This window comes from Silurus aristotelis, assembly GCF_946808225.1.
Source record: "Silurus aristotelis genome assembly, chromosome: 25".
In the NCBI taxonomy this organism is placed as follows: Eukaryota; Metazoa; Chordata; class Actinopteri; order Siluriformes; family Siluridae; genus Silurus; species Silurus aristotelis.
The window spans coordinates 2,836,259-2,854,704 of NC_139598.1; the positions used below are offsets into that span (position 1 = coordinate 2,836,259).

At 44.4% G+C, this 18,446-nt stretch overlaps 1 protein-coding gene across 5 annotated transcripts in view; it reads right to left on the bottom strand.

Annotated features, from left to right (window-relative positions):
- The window catches only part of atp8a2 (ATPase phospholipid transporting 8A2), a 62,681-nt gene that overhangs the window by 28,908 nt on the left and 15,327 nt on the right, over positions 1–18,446 (bottom strand). For 4 of the 5 annotated variants that reach the window (XM_083529110.1, XM_083529109.1, XM_083529111.1 and 1 more), the window contains 20 exons: positions 14,590–14,689; positions 10,197–10,295; positions 8,763–8,808; positions 8,608–8,648; positions 8,133–8,206; positions 6,997–7,066; positions 6,401–6,528; positions 6,155–6,266; positions 5,645–5,813; positions 4,891–5,018; positions 3,953–4,030; positions 3,761–3,849; positions 3,557–3,601; positions 2,688–2,763; positions 2,491–2,596; positions 1,736–1,818; positions 1,573–1,622; positions 822–891; positions 649–733; positions 420–559 (listed from right to left, as the gene is read on the bottom strand). In XM_083529110.1, coding sequence (XP_083385236.1) covers positions 420–559; positions 649–733; positions 822–891; positions 1,573–1,622; positions 1,736–1,818; positions 2,491–2,596; positions 2,688–2,763; positions 3,557–3,601; positions 3,761–3,849; positions 3,953–4,030; positions 4,891–5,018; positions 5,645–5,813; positions 6,155–6,266; positions 6,401–6,528; positions 6,997–7,066; positions 8,133–8,206; positions 8,608–8,648; positions 8,763–8,808; positions 10,197–10,295; positions 14,590–14,689 — 1,789 coding nt within the window. Of the gene's footprint in view, positions 1–419; positions 560–648; positions 734–821; positions 892–1,572; positions 1,623–1,735; positions 1,819–2,490; positions 2,597–2,687; positions 2,764–3,556; positions 3,602–3,760; positions 3,850–3,952; positions 4,031–4,890; positions 5,019–5,644; positions 5,814–6,154; positions 6,267–6,400; positions 6,529–6,996; positions 7,067–8,132; positions 8,207–8,607; positions 8,649–8,762; positions 8,809–10,196; positions 10,296–14,589; positions 14,690–18,446 lie in introns of those variants that run through there. The other variant, XM_083529113.1, reaches the window with a different exon arrangement.

Consider the following 18,446-nt stretch of genomic DNA (forward strand, 5'->3'; position numbering starts at 1 on the left):
CTCCCTCTTCTCCTACACCCTACTGTTGTACATATATTACACAACAGCACCCTCTGTTGGTGAAATGCTGCATCACGTTAATTCAGGCTTGCATGTATGGAGAGACCTTCTAGCTCAACGTCACTGCAATCACATGCAGGTGAGGAAAGAAGGTTGGACCAAAAACTAGTTACAGGACATAAAACAGAGATATTGATCACAGGTCTGAGTCGCACCAAATCTGCCATTACTTCCATATCTCCTCACAAAATTGTGGGATGTTGCAAAATGGGGTTTTTTGGTTTATTGCCTTGTCAGCATCATGCCTTTATGTGCACCAGCAGCTGCAAAGAAAAAAACATGACCCAACAAAGTATCCTTTTAGCCACCTGACAAAAGTGTTTGGACCCCAATAATTGCTTTTTCTGATGGTCAAATACCTTCTCCAGCAGCTCGTAGCATTCCTCCAGTTTCTGTGCCCGGTCTTTGAGAACTGTGCTCACTTGATTATACTCATTTAGCCACTCGTGATAAAAGCTCTCCTCCAGGTCCACGTAGGCAAAGCACAGAGTGCGTAAACCTGCCAGAGCACGCAAACACAGACAGCGTAAAGCAGGGTCGCGCTGAAAAGATGGAGCAAGAGCTAAGATTCTGCAAAGATCTTCATACCTTCGGTGGCAAACTGCTCGAGGTGAGCATTGGTCAGGTCTTTATACTGAGACGCCTCATTCAGTCTCTCAAAGATCACGTTGTCCTGCAACAGCGGCGTGAGAAGATTGCTGTGAGCCGTGCCATGAAATCAGTGTGAGTGTTTCAGCGAGTGTGTGTGTTTGATTACTCACTGCTCCCTTGCAGTACAGTCGCAGATTTCCTAATGGAGTTCGCACGACGACCGACATGCGCTTTCGATTGCTGAAACACAGGAAACAGTGTGTAGGAAAAAAAAAACATATGACTGCTAGTCCAATTTAAAAAAGGCGTGGCTTCTGTGCATGTCAGCCCCGTTAAATATGGTGTTGCATTTGTACCTATCAGTTACATTAAAGGAGGTGTGCCCATATGAGTGTCAATTTAAATAAGGCGTGGCCTCTCTGCCTGTCAGCCCCATTAAATAAGGCGTGGCCACTGTGCCTGTCAGCCCCATTAAATAAGCGTAGCCTCCCTGCCTTTCAGCCCTTTTGAATAAGGCGTGGCCTCTGTGCCTGTCAATCCCATTAAAGGAGGTGTGGTCTTTGTACCTATCAGGTACATTAAAGTATGTGTGGCCATATGACTGTTAATGCCAATAAATAATGTGTAGTCTCTGTGCCTGTCAGTCACATAAATAAGGTGTGTCCTCTGTGCCTGTCAGATTTATTGAAGGAGGCGTGGCCTTTTTTCTGCCAGTCCAATTAAAGTAAGCATGGCTTTTGTGCGTGTCAGTCCAATCATAGGAGGTGTGGCCTCTGTGCCTATTTGCCCTTTTTGAAGGAGGCGTGGCCTTTGCTTCTGTCAGTGCCACTTCTTTGGTTAGATCATTGCTACAAAACAGATTTAATTACCAAAAAAACAACACAAAGATTTTCATAGTATGTTGTCTTGTTGAGTGCTTACCTGGAAAACTCGAGCACATTAAGCAGCTCATACGTCATTTCTTCTCCACGCTGTTTCAAAGGCAAAGCACACAAACATTACAAATCTGACCGAAATGCCCTTTTTTTTCAAATATACTGCACACTCACACACTCATTCAAGTAAGATGTGAGAACACACTGACCGCTTCTATGATGACTGAATGTGGAGTTCTTGCTGTAAACACAAAGCCCAGGCTTTTGGCACCTTTCACCAACGCTCCCTCATCTAAACACAACATGAACATAGAAGCCATAAACCAACACAATCAGCAGGCGATCCAACCAAATTCCAGCATTTCTCAGGGGTCCTGTCTGGATTAATATAACGTCCTTATTGTGTATAGAATTCGGGTATTTGTTTGGGTTTAGTTCTCGTCTGATATATGGGTAATGAATTTGATGGACTGGTTTGGTATCAGTGGAAATAAAAAAAAAAAAAAATGGTGTATATGTACAGTATATAGAGGTGTTATGACATGTGTATCCATATCAGCGAAATAAGGTAAACAAAAGGACGGAAAAATCCACTGTGTGGCTTTTATAACCCTGATCATGATGCACGCATGCAAAAAAAAAGTGAATTAAAGAGTAGCTGATCGACTATGCAGTAAAATCAGGATTTTGCTCAGCAAGAAAAAACAAGAAGACTTTGGATTACAATTGGCATGAATTATGTTTTATGTTGTAATTTCATGTTATGCCTTATGTTGTCTATGAAACCTGGCATCTCACTGGCCTCTATTTCCTCCCTTTCAGCAAATACAATAAAAATGGTAGAAAACAAGGTAATATTGGTGAAAGTAAAGTGGTGCCTTCGATCAGGCTCTAGTCCAAATATACAGTAGGTCATGTGATTCGATTGCTTTATAGGGTGGAGTGTTGTGATTTGATGGCACACCTGGAGAGGAGGCCTGATATATGATCTGGTTTCCATCTCGCTCAGGAACCACGGTGTGGCACACGGCCATCATGGTCAAAAACTCACAGATCTGAGGAGAGGTGGGCTACAGGAGAAAGGACCAAGAGAGGAATGTAGGCTTTCTAAGACATGATGAGATGAAATGAAAGTCTTGTATTGTGTGATGGAGAACTCACGTGATTCTTCTCTATGTTCTGAATGAGAGCAGGATCGTCAAACTCGGTGGAGCTGTGGTTGTTGGAGGGAAGGTGGCTGAGAGGAAGATGAAGAAAAGAGACAGATTTAGTGAAGCGCAGTATTAAATTTGCCCATATGCCTGCCAATCGAATGAAATAAGGCGTGGCATCTTTGCCTGTCAGTCCCAGTAAAGTAGGCTTGGCCTTTGTACCTATCAGTTACATTAAAGTAGGCATGGCTTTTATGCCTGTCAGTCCCATCATAGAAGGTGTGGCTTCTGTGCCTGTCAGTTCCATCATAGGAGGTGAAGCTTCTGTGCCTGTCAGTCCCATTAAAGTAGGCATGGCTTTTTATGCCTGTCAGTCCTATCATAGTAGGTGTGGCCTCTGTGCCTGTCAATCTCATCATAAGAGGTGTGGCCTCTGTGCCTGTCAGTCCCATCATAGGAGGTGTGGCTTCTGTGCCTGTCAGTCCCATTAAAGTAGACATGGCTTTTATGCCTGTCAGTCCCATCATTGAAAGTATGGCCTTTGTGCCTGTTAATCCCATTAAACAAGGTGTAGCCTTTTTACTGTCAGTACCATTAAAGTAGGAACGGCTTTAGTGCCTGTCAGTCCTATCATAAGAGGTGTGCCTGTTTGTCCTATGAATGAAGGTGTGGCCTTTGCTCCTGTTAGTCCCACTGAAGAAGGAGTGGCCTCTGTACACTTGTTGAATCATTGCCGCAAAACAGCTTTAAATTACAACATATCAAACTTTTATAGTATTTATTCTGTATATTGTGCTTATGTCGTGTACACACACTTTATACTAGTATAAAACCGGCTCCAAAAGAGCTGCATTACAGAGAGACAGAACGGCTCCTGACCTGAAATCTTCCATGGATCGATCGGCGTCGAGATCTGGGAAGTGCCTGCAGAAATGGATTAATAAATCAATGATTGGCAGACAAAAACAAATATCTAAACAAACAAACAAACACACATACACACCAACAGGTTGATACACTATTTGGGAAGAAAGCTGGAAACTAAAAACAAATCCAGTGATCAGAGACAAAAAAAAATGTTACCCGTATGTGATCCCGGCGATGGTGATTTTCTTAAAATGCATGACGTTACAGGTCAGAGTGCCGGTCTTATCAGAAAACAGATACTTCACCTGAGAAAGAGGAGAGTTTGAAATAAATCTATGTAAGATTTTCTGCTAAGAAGTATTTGGAAGATGCGTTGTTTCGTGACCAGAAGGCGGGGCTTCACCTCACCTGGCCGAGCTCTTCATTCAGATTGGACGTGCGAGCCATGGCGGGCGTGTCCGTCTCAGCGTAGTACATCTCCCTGTCCTAAAAAACGGTATTACAAATTGGATCAGACATACAATACAAATAAGGTGGCACAGTGCACATAGAAAAGGTGATCAATGATTCTTGATGCATTTTGGCACCGAGATTTGTGTATCACCTAAATTCTGGGGTTTTATTTTCTGCACTTTTTTTTTTTTTTTTTTATTCCCCATGTACATATAGAGCAGGGGTGCCATGACCTTTTCTTTAAAAGGACCAAAAAACTAAAACGATTGAAGGCCGTGGGGCGAAAAATAAATTGCTGCATCATAGAGAACATTATATAAAAATTTAAGTTGCCACGGTTATAATAATATTTCTAAATAAATAAATAACTACTCAGTAGTCTGCAAAACGAATGCGGTTGCGTTTTCAAAGTTCTATTTCCTTAAGACGTGAACAATGAGAAACAAAAATGGGAGTTTTGGTAAATTAGTGGTTAAGACACTGGATCAGAAGGTCACAAGTTCAAATCCCAGCACCACCAAGCAGCCACTGCTGGGCTCTTATGCAAAGCCCTTAACCTCATAATTCGCTCAATAAGTGTGTCTGCCAAATGCTGTAAATGTAAATTGAAACAATCCAATTCATTGTAAAGCAAAGTTCATTGCTTAATGCAGCTGATCAGTGACCTCTTATGAGAACCATAAAGCTGCTCCTTATTTTATTTTTTATTCCAAATTCCATTTGTTTTTTCAATTTTCTTCATCCAGCATGGTTTGTTATCTCTTGTATAGACTGTTAAATTAAAATAGGAATGGCACATGAACCGATCGTGAAATGCTTACTCAAGTTTTAAATATTAAAATATCAACTGTATGAAGGATGTTAACACGGATCGTATCCATACAATAACATACCCAGTTTATAAAAAGAGCCTGTGTGAACTTGACGACCTCCAGTGTCACCAGTAGGCTGATGGGAATCAGGTTGTTGTACAGAATGATGAAGGTCAGCAGATTGTACCAGAAGTTAAGAGAGATGTCACCTATAGAATAGCGCGCACACACACACACACACACACACACACACACACACACACACAAACACACCAATCAGGCACAACATTATGAGCGGTGAAGTGAATAACACCGATTATCTCTTCATCATGGCACCTGTTAGTGGGTGGATATATTTAATAGACACCAAGTGAACATTTTGTCTTTAAAGTTGACGTGTTGAAAGCAGAAAAATGGGCATAAGCATAAGAGCCAAATTGTGATGTCTAGACGACTGGGTCAGAGCAAAACTGCAGCTCTTGTGGGCTGTTCCTGGTCTGCAGTGCTCAGTATCTATTAAAAGTGCTCCAAGGAAGGAACAGTGGTGAAAAGGCGACAGGGTCATGGGGGCAGAAGGCTCATTGATGCACGTGTGGAGCGAAGGCTGGTCCGTGTGGTCCGATCCAACAGACAAGCTACAGGAGTAGCTTTCTGAAGAAGTTAATGCTGTTTATGCTCGATGGGTCAGAACTGTTTTAGCAGCAAAAGGGGACCAACACAATATCAGGCAGGTGAACATAATGTTATGCCTGATCAGTGTATATATTATATACATTTACAGAAATGTGTTTGTGTAATATGTGTATGTGTGTTACAGGGTTATGGTTGTGTGTACCTGTACGAGAAAGGTACCAACACTCCACGTCCTTGTACTGCTTGTTCCAAATGGCCGCCCCGATAGAGCTCACCAGTGCCATCACGAGGAGGATCCCGAACAGCACCAGGATCTGTACGTTCGTCACTCGCTCCACGTTGGAACGCTTCAGAGGAGCTTTCGTGGAGTTCTACGAGGCGGAAAACCAGGAATCTTATTATCTTATTAATCTTATTAACAGTTGAGTGAATTTCTAACAATTATTGTTAAGTACTACTTCTACTTCTTTTTATACACCCAAATATTAATACAATTCCAAAATGTTTTTGTGTTTTCAGTTTACGCAGTTTTCGTTCATTCGATGCGATGCTTTGAAGGATAAGCTGCACAAGCGCTTATCTGCTATACTAAACAGCCTAGTTCATCATTCTATCCATAAATATAAGCAATACATCCTGTTAGGATGCTTTGTCCTCTGATACCCTTCATGTGGGTTACAAAAAATGCTTCATGTACTTTACAGGAACCGACCTGCATGAGTTTGGAATCATGCCCGGTGTAGACAACAATTCCTACAACCCACTGCGTGTTCCTGATCTGCGCTCCTCGAAGTAACACCTGATCCGGTCCGAGAGCGACTGGACTGGAAAGTAAAAATAAGAGAGAGAGAGAGCATATGTCTAATGGAGGACACTATCTACGTTTGAGAACGTCTGTATGACTACTTTACGAAAATTCTCCAGGGTGTGAAGACACTAAATGCAGAGGTGCACATACTTATGGTTGTCCAGTCGCAATGTGCCAGTGAAGTCATACAGGTGTCTGTTAGGTCCCTCACACTCCAGTCGACCAGACAGACCTATCAGTTCCTCTACAGTCTGAACACTGGCTGTAAGAGAGAGACCCTACAACACACACACACACACACACACACACACACACACACACACACACACGCACACACACACACTAAATAAACACACACTAAATAAAAACTTGAATACAATGATTACTGGTTACCTCATCAAGATTTTAGCATGCTAGCTAAATAGCAGGTACTTCAGCTAAAGGTTGTTAGCGAGCAGCCATTGTTAGCAATGTTTATCCACTGTAGCTGAAATTCTCCACTAGCTAGCTTGCTAAGATAAAATTCTAGCTAAACTAGCAACCATTAGCTGGTCAACAATTCTATAAGTAGTGCCTACTTCAGTGACTATAATAAAATACACCACATTTCCTTCCTTCAATCACATTTCTGTCTGCTTTGACCAAGAGACTGTGGTTTGAGGATCTACTTATTCAGATAAGACTATGAACAAACACACACACACACACACACACACACACGCACTATTATAAATCATCTCACTGACTTGTCGGATTTTTAGGTTGGTTTCTCCATCCAAGTTGGAGGTCTCGATGTAACACATGGCCTGAGGCTCACTGTGAGAAGAACAACAAAACTTTGAAACGAACGCAATATAACACAATGTCAGAACAATCTGATTTCTAACAGAGGATCGTACTCTAAACTTTATTCCCACAAACATGAGAACTAAATCTTAAAAAGTATGTGAACACTAAAAAAAATGAATTACGCCACACAAATTCTCCTTCAATCCTAAATGCTTTTGGCTTCTTCAGTTTTTCACCAGAGCTATAAAGCTCATTTCATTTAACTTAGCTAAATTTAGCTTTTTTTAAATAAAACATTTGGAGAGAAAAACCCCCAGAAAGTTACATTAACTACACAATTAAGCAGGAAACAATAATAAACTGGGTTTAAAGCAGATGTTCACAAAAAAAGACAGCAATTTTTTTACTTGCTAGCTAAATTGGCTTTATAGCTCCAGTACAAAACTACCAAAGTAAACATCAGATTGCTGATTAAATAATTGTCTAAATGTTTTTTTTTTTTTTCATTTTGTGTGCTGATGCTACGTCCAATTATACTGAAACACACAATTAAAACAAAAACGCATTAAAACAAACACTCAGAAATAAATCTTGCCCATGCACTCACCTCAGCGTCACACTAGCAAGCGATAAAGTCAATCAATCGATCGTTTTTTGTTTTTATGTCCATGCACATGATGTTTTAAAGAATAGGATGAATTAGATACCAATTTGATTTGATTCCTGGGACTGATCACATGACTCATGTGGTCCGAGGTTTCAGTTCTCTATTCATAAATTTAATAGCTACCTGCAGCTACAACCGATTTACACTTTGACGTCTTATTAATTGTCTGTAGATATTTTCTAAAGATAAATAAAGCTTGGAAAGAGCAGAGATCGTCGGTAGCCTAGCAACTAATGACCAACAATTCTCACGCTGATATGTGAACTACAGAATTTGCGATTAATTAGTTTATATGGCCACTATTATAACTCAGAGGCCACACCCACTAGCAACAACAATAGTGCTCTTCTGCTAGTCACCTGCTAGTGTGAACTTCTCACACACACACACACACACACACACACACACACACACAGTGTTGCTGACCTGGAGGACACTAAGACCATGTCAGCGGGGAGATGCTGCCCATTGGTCACCTTCACTATGTCTCCCACTGCCACCTAGTGGGCAGGTGCAGCATTGCGACAGCATGAAGGAGAGGGGAGATCCAGAATGAGAACGAGTGGAAGAATTAAAAAGAGGAGATACACAAACACACACACACACACACACACACACACACACACACACACACACACACACACACACACACACACAGACAGACAGACATGTACAGAAAGAACAAGAGAAGAAAGACAGAAAGAGAAAATGTAGAATGTGAGAAGACAGAACTGTGAACTTTGAAACCATTAATGGAAACGTGACTAAAACGAGCCGCAACCACAGCAGGCATGAATGAAACGAGATAACCAGACCAACAGAGAGAAAAGGGGGAACACAAAGAAAGAGAAGGGAGATATAAAGAGCGAGGGGCTGGAAAGAATTCGAGGGATGGGGATACCTGTTTCCAGATGATAGTCTGCCATGTGCCGTTGCGCAGCACTGAGGAAAAATGATTAGAAGAACGTAATGTATTAATATAAGGAGATTATCTCTACAACACACACACACACACACACACACACACACACACACACACACTTAACAATACTCAACCTGTAGTCTTCTTTTTGTTCACCGTATTGTCTGCTTTGTGTCGTTTCTGCAGACATCAAAAATATTTTCAATTAATTTATAAAGCTTTAGATTCCCTATCATCTATCCAGGTTGCCAGGTTGCCAGAAATCCTCCCACATGTCTATATAACTATATTTACTTGTCATGAATATGTATTATTAATGATTACAAATAGAAAACAATAATTATTTTGGCAAATTGTAAATCATTTAATCATTTCAACCTCAGAAAAAAAATTAAAAACCCGATATAAACGCCCCCTCAATTCATCAATGAAGTGTCCATTTTTTTTCTCTCACTTTGCAGCTCAATAGCACAAAGCTAAGCTAACACTGCTACCAATTGGTTCTAAAGACTTTATTCTATGATCTTAAAATCTTCCTATTTGACAGAATTGTTTCATACTCAAATCGATGCTCTAATCCTGAAAATGACCCCAATCTGACAAACCTGGCACCAGAAACACTACGTTCTAAACTCAGCACTGAATGGCTTGTGCTTAAACGGGCTAAAATGCAAACTCCTTGTACACAAGCACTATGTATTGCGCATGCTAATCATTCTAGAACTTGACAGAGCACTCGAGAGTACACTCTCTTGGAATGTATTTTAGGACACGATTAAATTCATCCGGTATTTAACTGGTCTTCGAATTAGGCAAATACGACCTTAGATGAACAACAAAACACAACATGCTACACCGTGTCCTTAATCATTTGACAAAATTCGAGCCGAAATGGAGAATCTGTGAGAGTACACCTTATGATTCAAAAGTTTGTAGAACAACCTTCGGCAGCAACAAGCTGAAGTAACACTTTGAGCTTGGTTTGATCGCCGCTTGGTGGTATCTACTTAGCATCCAAAACAGTCAGTTCAACTTAAGCAGAACATTTAGAGAGGAATAAATGATGGAAGAAACTCCTGACTCGAACTCGCCACAACACCAGTGTACTTATTTGTGCGATTTTGTTTGAAGGTTTTGTGGGCATGATAATTTTAATAGATATTAATCAGATTGATGTGTTAAACATTAGAGTCTTTTCACATAAACTGAGTTGATTAAGCAAGAGTCAAATAATACATTAAAGCCATTATAAACCATAGTACTTTGAATACTTAAGCCAGTTTTACCACTGTGCTTGACAGCTGGAATGAGGTGTTTTTTGCTAATGTGCTGTGTGTGGGTTTTTTTTTTTGCCGTCAAACATCTCCACTTTATTCTCGTCTGTCCAAAGAAGTCTTGTAATTTGTTCAAATGAAACTTTGCAAACCTAAGCTCTGCCCGCAAAATCAACTATGTGGTGGCAAGAGACTCCGTCTTCATCACTCCGCCCGTTTGCTGATTCTAGCATGCTATTCTAAACAAACATATAGTCTATCCTTGCACACACACCAGAGGGCGCTCTTACTCACATAGTCCTCAATCATTTCCTTAATCCCAGCCACTGTCAGGATAAAAATGAGAGGCACCAGTGTGGTGTAGCGCCCCGTCGGAGAAACGTCAGGGATTTGCTGCGAACACACACACACACACACACACACACACACACACACACACACACACACACACACACACACACACAGAACACACAGTTTCATCAAGATACATTCCCATCCCTCTTTCTTCGAACACTAACCCTTTAACATTCAAACCTGAAATAAACAAGCACTAAAATGATAAGCTAGAAATGAAAGGGCTTTTTTGAGAGCTAGCTTTCATCTGGCTGAGGTCCTTTCAGACTAATGCAGCAGAGGTCTTCAAGCCGCAAAACAGCACCTGACCCGCCTTTCATCTCCAATCAATGAGATGGTCAGAGTGATGCAGCGCTTGAGGCTCAGATGGATTTCTCCTCGCTTGAAATATAATAAATAATATGCATCACATATGAAATCATTTTCAGAAAATATATGGGAAAGATTTCGATTTGGTCTTTACGCATTCCCGAAGGGACGCTGCGGATAATATATATAACGCACCGATTTACCAGCTATAGTGTTCGGCTCAAAAAGACGGAAAATAATTATATCGAATATAGAAATCAAATACTGCACTGCCTAAGCAGAACGTTGACTGAGACAGACTTTCTATTACTTCTTACAATAGCAAAACATCACTCAAAAAGTGACCTTTTGGCTATTCCACATCATGTATACATAAATATTATGATTTACAGAATAGTCAGTGCTTTATAACTATATAGTGAAGGCAAATAGAAAGACTTAATAATAACTGGTTATATTATATTATATAAAACCCCTTATGAGAGATACTACATCAGGGACCGTGACGTCGCCCGGTATGGCGCAGCCGGGGCCCCACCCTGGAGCCAGGCCCGGGGTTGGGGCTCGTATGCGAGCGCCTGGTGGCCGGGCCTTCCCCCACAGGGTCTGGCCGGGCTCAGCCCGAAGGAGCGACGTGGGGCCGCCTTCCAGTGGGCTCACCACCTGCAGGAGGGACCGTAAGGGGCCGGTGCTAAGAGGATCGGGCAGCAGTCGAAGGTGGAGGCCTCGACAACCCGATCCCTGGACACGGAAGCTAGCTCTAGGGACGTGGAATGTCACCTCGCTGGCGGGGAAGGAGCCTGAGATTGTGCGTGAGGTTGAGAGGTTCCGACTAGAGATAGTCGGGATCACCTCTACGCACGGCCTGGGCTCTGGAACCACACTCCTCGAGAGAGGATGGACTCTTTACAACTCTGGAGCTGCCCATGGTGAAAGGCGTCGGGCTGGTGTGGGTTTGCTTATAGCCCCCCAGCTCAGCCGCCATGTGTTGGAGTTTACCCCGGTGAACGAGAGGGTCGTTTCCCTGCGCCTATGGGTTGGGGATAGGTCTCTCACTGTCGTGTGTGCCTACGGGCCAAACGGCAGTATAGAGTACCCGGCCTTCTTGGGGTCTCTGGGAGGGGTGCTGGACAGTGCTCCGACTGGGGACTCCGTCGTTCTACTAGGAGACTTCAATGCACACGTGGGCAGCGACAGTGACACCTGGAGGGGCGTGATTGGGAGGAACGGCCCCCCTGATCTGAACCCGAGCGGTGTTCAGTTATTGGACTTCTGTGCTAGTTACAGTTTGTCCATAACGAACACCATGTTCAAGCATAAGGGTGTCCATCAGTACACGTGGCACCAGGACACCCTAGGCCGCAGGTCGATGATTGACTTTGTGGTCGTTTCATCTGACCTGCGGCCGTATGTCTTGGACACTCGGGTAAAGAGAGGGGCGGAGCTGTCAACTGATCACCACCTGGTGGTGAGTTGGATCCGATGGCGGGGGAGGAAGCTGGACAGACTCGGCAGACCCAAGCGTACTGTGAGGGTCTGCTGGGAACGTTTGGCCGAGCCTCCTGTCAGAGAGATCTTCAACTCCCACCTCCGGCGGAGCTTTGACCAGATCCCGAGGGAGGCCGGAGATATTGAGTCCGAGTGGACCATGTTCTCCACCTCCATTGTCGAAGCGGCCGCTCGGAGCTGTGGCAGTAAGGTCTCCGGTGCCTGTCGAGGCGGCAATCCCCGAACCCGGTGGTGGAAACCGGAAGTAAGGGATGCCGTCAAGCTGAAGAAGGAGTCCTACCTGGCCTGGTTGGCTTGTGGGACTCCTGAGGCAGCTGACGGGTACCGGCAGGCCAAGCGAACTGCAGCCCGGGTGGTTATCGAGGCAAAAACTCGGGCCTGGGAGGAGCTCGGTGAGGCCATGGAGAAGGACTATCGGCTGGCCTCGAAGAGATTCTGGCAAACCGTCCGGCGCCTCAGGAGGGGAAAGCAGTGCCCCACCAATGCAGTTTACAGTAGAGGTGGGGAGCTGTTGACCTCAACTGGGGATGTCGTTGGACGGTGGAAGGAATACTTCGAGGATCTCCTCAATCCCGCCGTCACATCTTCCATTGAGGAAGCAGAGGCTGAGGGCTCAGAGGCGGACTCGTCCATCACCCAAGCTGAAGTCACCGAGGTAGTAAAGAAACTCCTCGGTGGCAGGGCACCGGGGGTGGATGAGATCCGCCCTGAGTACCTCAAGTCTCTGGATGTTGTGGGGCTGTCTTGGCTGACACGCCTCTGCAGCATCGCGTGGCGGTCGGGGACAGTGCCTCTGGAATGGCAGACCGGGGTGGTGGTCCCTCTTTTTAAGAAGGGGGACCGGAGGGTGTGTTCCAACTATAGGGGGATCACACTTCTCAGCCTACCTGGGAAAGTCTATGCCAGGGTACTGGAGAGGAGAATACGGCCGATAGTAGAACCTCGGATTCAGGAGGAACACTGTGGTTTTCGTCCAGGCCGTGGAACACTGGACCAGCTCTATACCCTCTACAGGGTGCTGGAGGGTTCATGGTAGTTTGCCCAACCAGTCCACATGTGCTTTGTGGATTTGGAAAAGGCATTCGACTGTGTCCCTCGCGGCGGCCTGTGGAGGGTGCTCCGGGAGTATGGGGTCGGGGGCCCTTTACTAAGGGCTGTCCGGTCCCTGTATGACCGAAGCAGGAGCTTGGTTCGCATTGCCGGCAGTAAGTCAGACTTGTTCCCGGTGCATGTTGGACTCCGGCAGGGCTGCCCTTTGTCACCGGTTCTGTTCATAATTTTTATGGACAGAATTTCTAGGCGCAGCCAGGGGTCGGAGGGTGTCTGGTTTGGTGACGACACGATTTCGTCTTTGCTCTTTGCAGATGATGTTGTCGTGTTGGCTTCATCAGACCAGGACCTTCAGCATGCACTGGGACGGTTTGCAGCCGAGTGTGAAGCGGCTGGGATGAGAATCAGCACCTCCAAATCCGAGGCCATGGTCCTCAGTCGGAAAAGGGTGGCTTGCCCACTTCAGGTTGGTGGGGAGTTCCTGCCGCAAGTGGAGGAGTTTAAGTATCTTGGGGTTTTGTTCACGAGTGAGGGAAGGGTGGAACGGGAGATTGACAGACGGATCGGTGCAGCTTCTGCAGTAATGCGGTCGATGTACCGGTCTGTCGTGGTGAAGAAGGAGCTGAGCCGCAAGGCGAAACTTTCGATTTACCGGTCAATCTACGTTCCTACTCTCACCTATGGTCATGAGCTCTGGGTCATGACCGAAAGGACAAGATCCCGGATACAGGCGGCCGAAATGTGCTTCCTCCGCAGGGTGGCTGGGCGATCCCTTAGAGATAGGGTGAGAAGCTTAGTCACTCGGGAGGAGCTCGGAGTAGATCCGCTGCTCCTCCACATCGAGAGGGGTCAGCTGAGGTGGCTCGGGCATCTGTTCCGGATGCCTCCTGGACGCCTTCCTGGGAAGGTGTTCCGGGCGCGTCCCACTGGGAGGAGACCCCGGGGAAGACCTAGGACACGCTGGAGAGACTATGTCTCCCGGCTGGCCTGGGAACGCCTTGGTGTCCCCCCGGAAGAGCTGGAAGAAGTGTCTAGGGAGAGGGAAGTCTGGGCATCTTTGCTTAGACTGCTGCCCCCGCGACCCGGCATCGGATAAGCGGGAGAAGATGGATGGATGGATGGATTATATTATAAACAGTAACTTGAGCCAGAGATTAACTTCATTACTGTTGCAGTTAGAAATGAGCAAAAAGTGTGGCATTTACTGTGTAACAACTGCTGTGTTGTGTATCAGGAATAAAGAATGCTGTTATTGGAAACTAATCAGCATTCTGGATTCTGGTTAGTGACAATAATTCTGCTGATTATTTTGATTGTCCTGTAACAGCACATCACTGAGTTGTTTATTCATTACATTCACGTTCTTCTTTGGCTCATGTATACGTGTGTGTGTGTGTGTGTGTGTGTGTGTGTGTGTGTGTGTGTGTGTGTGTTTGTGTATACGCTCATGTGTATCGAGTCGTACCTGCATTAGGGCGATAAAGAGGAAGAAAGCATTGGCGGCTCGCCGGATCTGTTCGTACAGGAAGCGAGGCAGGAAGGTGAAGACGCCGTACTTCGTGGTGCTGCAGAAGGAGAACAGGAAGATCTTGTAAACATCGATCTCTTCTTTCTGCGTTTTACAAATCATGCTCCTGACTGCGACGGTCTGCAGGTAAAGCAGAATCCGAACACCTCGCAGGGCGCGTTTCCACAAAGCGCCTGCGGAGTGTGAGACGCTACACAAATAGCAAACTCGGGTCGATAAACGCCTAAAGCGCTACTCTGTTGTCAGTTGCACAGAAAAAAAAGTCATCAAAACATGGCCGTGTTCTGCGCATCTTAAAAGCAGAGCAGATTTAAATATAGTTTGGCCGTGGCACTGTGCGCTCGATTCGGGATCGATACCACTTCAGTCCCTCGCTGGATCCCTCAAAAAAGCTTCTGCTTGGGTTTTTTTTGTAGCATCCACCCACCCGAAATAAAACACTCTGTCATCACGCTTCTGTCCCGATATAGAGAAAGAGTCCAAAAATACGAGGCTGCACCTTGGCAACCTTTTACATTTATTGACCACCACTGAGTGGGTTTTAAATAGTCTTATAGTCCTTAGAGTTCACCATTAAAGTCACTATATATATCATGACGGAGTTCTTAAAGCTGTACATCAGCATATCCATCAGGGGGGCGGAGGGGGAAAAAAAGCTCTGACTGAGCAGGACACGATCTCTGTGACACACAAATCTCATCTCTAATATTGAGAAATCTGACAGCAGACGATTCCATCAACAAGATATACGATAAACAGGACTCAAGCAACAAGTTTTTGAACTTCACCTAAGCCAGATATTCCATTATTTAACCCTCACGTGTATTTTATAGTATACACTATATAGACAAAGGTTTGTGGACACCCGAGATTAGTATGTGCTTCCTGAAAGCCCTATTCTACATTTATTCCATATTTTCTTTAATAATAAGCTCCACTCTTTCGGGAAAATGTGTCACTAGATTTTGTGGCAATTCGTGTGAGATTCAATCAGACACAATAGTGTAAGTAAAGTCAGGTACTGATTAAGATGAGGTGAGGAGGCCTGGGGTGCAGTCAGTATGAACCATTTATCCCAAAGGTGTTCAATAGGGGTTTTGGAGCTCTATTGCAGGAGATCTTCCACTCCAAACCATGGAAAAATCTTCATGGAGCTGACTTTGTGCACATGGGCATCGTCATGCTGAAACAGGTTTGCGTCTCCTAGTTCAATGAAAGCACAATTTCATGCAGAAGACATCCTGTGATTGTGTGTCTAACATTGTGAAAAGTCCGGTGTCCTCATACTTTCGATCATGCAATTCGGTGTGCACATAACAAAACCACAGCACTTCCCAAACCGTCTCCTAGCAACCTTTATCATATGATATGAAAGCAAACTCTCATTTACTCTGAATTTCTAAGCCGAGTCGGCCTTATAACTTCCGACAGGTGGTGCATGTGTGTGTTTATTTCTCGTCCGTGTAAACACAAGCACATTGTTCTCGCCGTTCGTACCTGAGCGGGGAGTTCACAGCCTAACACACACGTCGACCGACACAACGACATCAAACACCCGCTCAGGGCTGACCTGGAAGTACAGCACGGTAGCTCCGATATCTGAGTGCAGCCTAATGTTCATACAATACCGTCCTCTTCATCTAATCACCGACACACACACACACACACACACACACACACACACACACACACACACACTGAACCACACTAGTATGAGACACTAATTGTATATTCAATATGGGTGTGATATCAGGTTAATGGCATGCAGTCCATTGTTATGTCTAGTGGTGTGGATTTGTGGACATGTTGCCATGGCAATGCTGTGATTGACACCTAAGGCCGAGAGGTCAGGAAGCCGAAACGTAGCCGTGAATAAAACATGGCAACGCAGAGGACGATAACGGAGGCGGACTGCGCTTCGGATAAACATGCCGTTAATCTCCCGGAGATCAATTTCCACTCGGGGAGAAGAGATCAGCAGGACGAGCACGTGCTATGACAGACAGGAGGAGGAACAGGAAGAAGGAGGTCCACACACACACACACACACACATATATGCACAGCATCCATTTACATAGTACTGGCCAATCAAATGCAGGAGCACACCTCCCTCATACACACAGTAATCTAATTTCAGGAACCTAAATAGAGCCTTTTAGAGTAAAATCCAATCGAGGCAGAACTGATGGATCGATCCTTTGTGTGTGTGTGTGTGTGTGTGTGTGTGTGTGTGTGTGTGTGTGTGTGTGTGTGTGTGTGTGTGTGTGTGTGTGTGTGCGTCTGAGCAGAGAATTGGTGAAGTAACCGCACTCAATATCGAGCTAAAAATCTAAATGGCTAATGATCTATGACCATGGATTTTTGCTGTATCAGCTTCTTATCAGCTTTTTATAACCAAAATCGAAAAATAAAGACAACTATTAAAAAATTTCTGCCTCTGCATTTGGGTCTTCGAGCAACCTCTCTCTTTTGTGCCATGGTGGTCATGTGTCCACGAGATCCTAACAACCAGAATTCAACGTATTCACACGTCTCCTTTATGCTTATTGGATAAAAGCAGCGCTTGTCTTTGGTAGCTCATATTAACCAGCGTCATCACGGAGCCGTGTCGATAATAAACCCTTTCATCGTGGTGAGTTTCAGCTCTGATTCATTATTAGATTAAATGTAATTCCAGTGTGAACCTTTTCTGGGACACGTGAAGCTTGTCTCGCTTGATTTCCAGACATCAGGGCTGTGAGAAAGCTCCAGAAATTGTGACAAGTCATTCCTTTCTCGAAGCTGAAATCGCAGGAATGACGAGCTTCTCTATAAAACTTTAACTTCAAGTTTATTTATGTAGAGCTTTTCACAATGGACAGTGTTTCAAAGCAGCTTTACAGGAGGTATGAACAAAAAATAAGTGAATGATGTGTGTTTATCCCTGATGATGAAGCCTGCGGCAACTGTGGCAAGGAAAAACTCCCTTAGATGGTATGAGGAAAAAACCTTGAAGGGGACCAGACTCAAAAGGGGAAACTCATTTGGGTGATATCAAGAGTGTGATTATAGTGGTTAGAACTAACCTGAGCACCAGAGTGTGTGATTATGAGTAACGTCCTTTCTACGGTCTTATACAGTCATTTGACGTTGTGGAACCAGGAGATTCTGAGCAACTCATAAAATAGCTCATCATTTGAGATCATTACAGATCCAACACCAACTTCTCCATGCCAGAGCCTTTAAATGTTCAAAGAAGTCCAATGTCAAAACTCTACATGAAGTGGGATCAAAAGGGCGCTGGTAGTCTGTAGATGGTTGTTGGAATGAGGATGGAATACTCCTCGTCACACATCATAAGAAGCAATGACACCAGTGATCTAGTTCTGATTAGCTCATCAAACTCCTCAGTCCTCCTACGTTTCTCATCCATATGAATCCTTTCACCTATTTTATTTAAGCATCACAACACTACAGAGGCCGAGACGTGTCCTGTAAGTCACATAGAATACAGATTAACATGGCAGAGGTAGAGCTGCTTCTTCCTGCAGATGGAACAGGGAAAGAACGTCTGGTTTTATTTCATCTGGGGGTTTTTTGCACTACATAGTAAGTGTAAAAGGGCCATGCGTTAGAAGTCATGTATGTATGATTTGCTGTCTGTCTGAACCAAAGAAAAAAAAACTGTGCCGTATTAAATTTCATCGCATCATATTTTTTTCATTGCATCGTATTGCATTGAATCACATTGTGTTAAATAAAATCGAAATTGGATTGTACTGCATCGTAATAGGGGTGAATTGTATCGCAACGC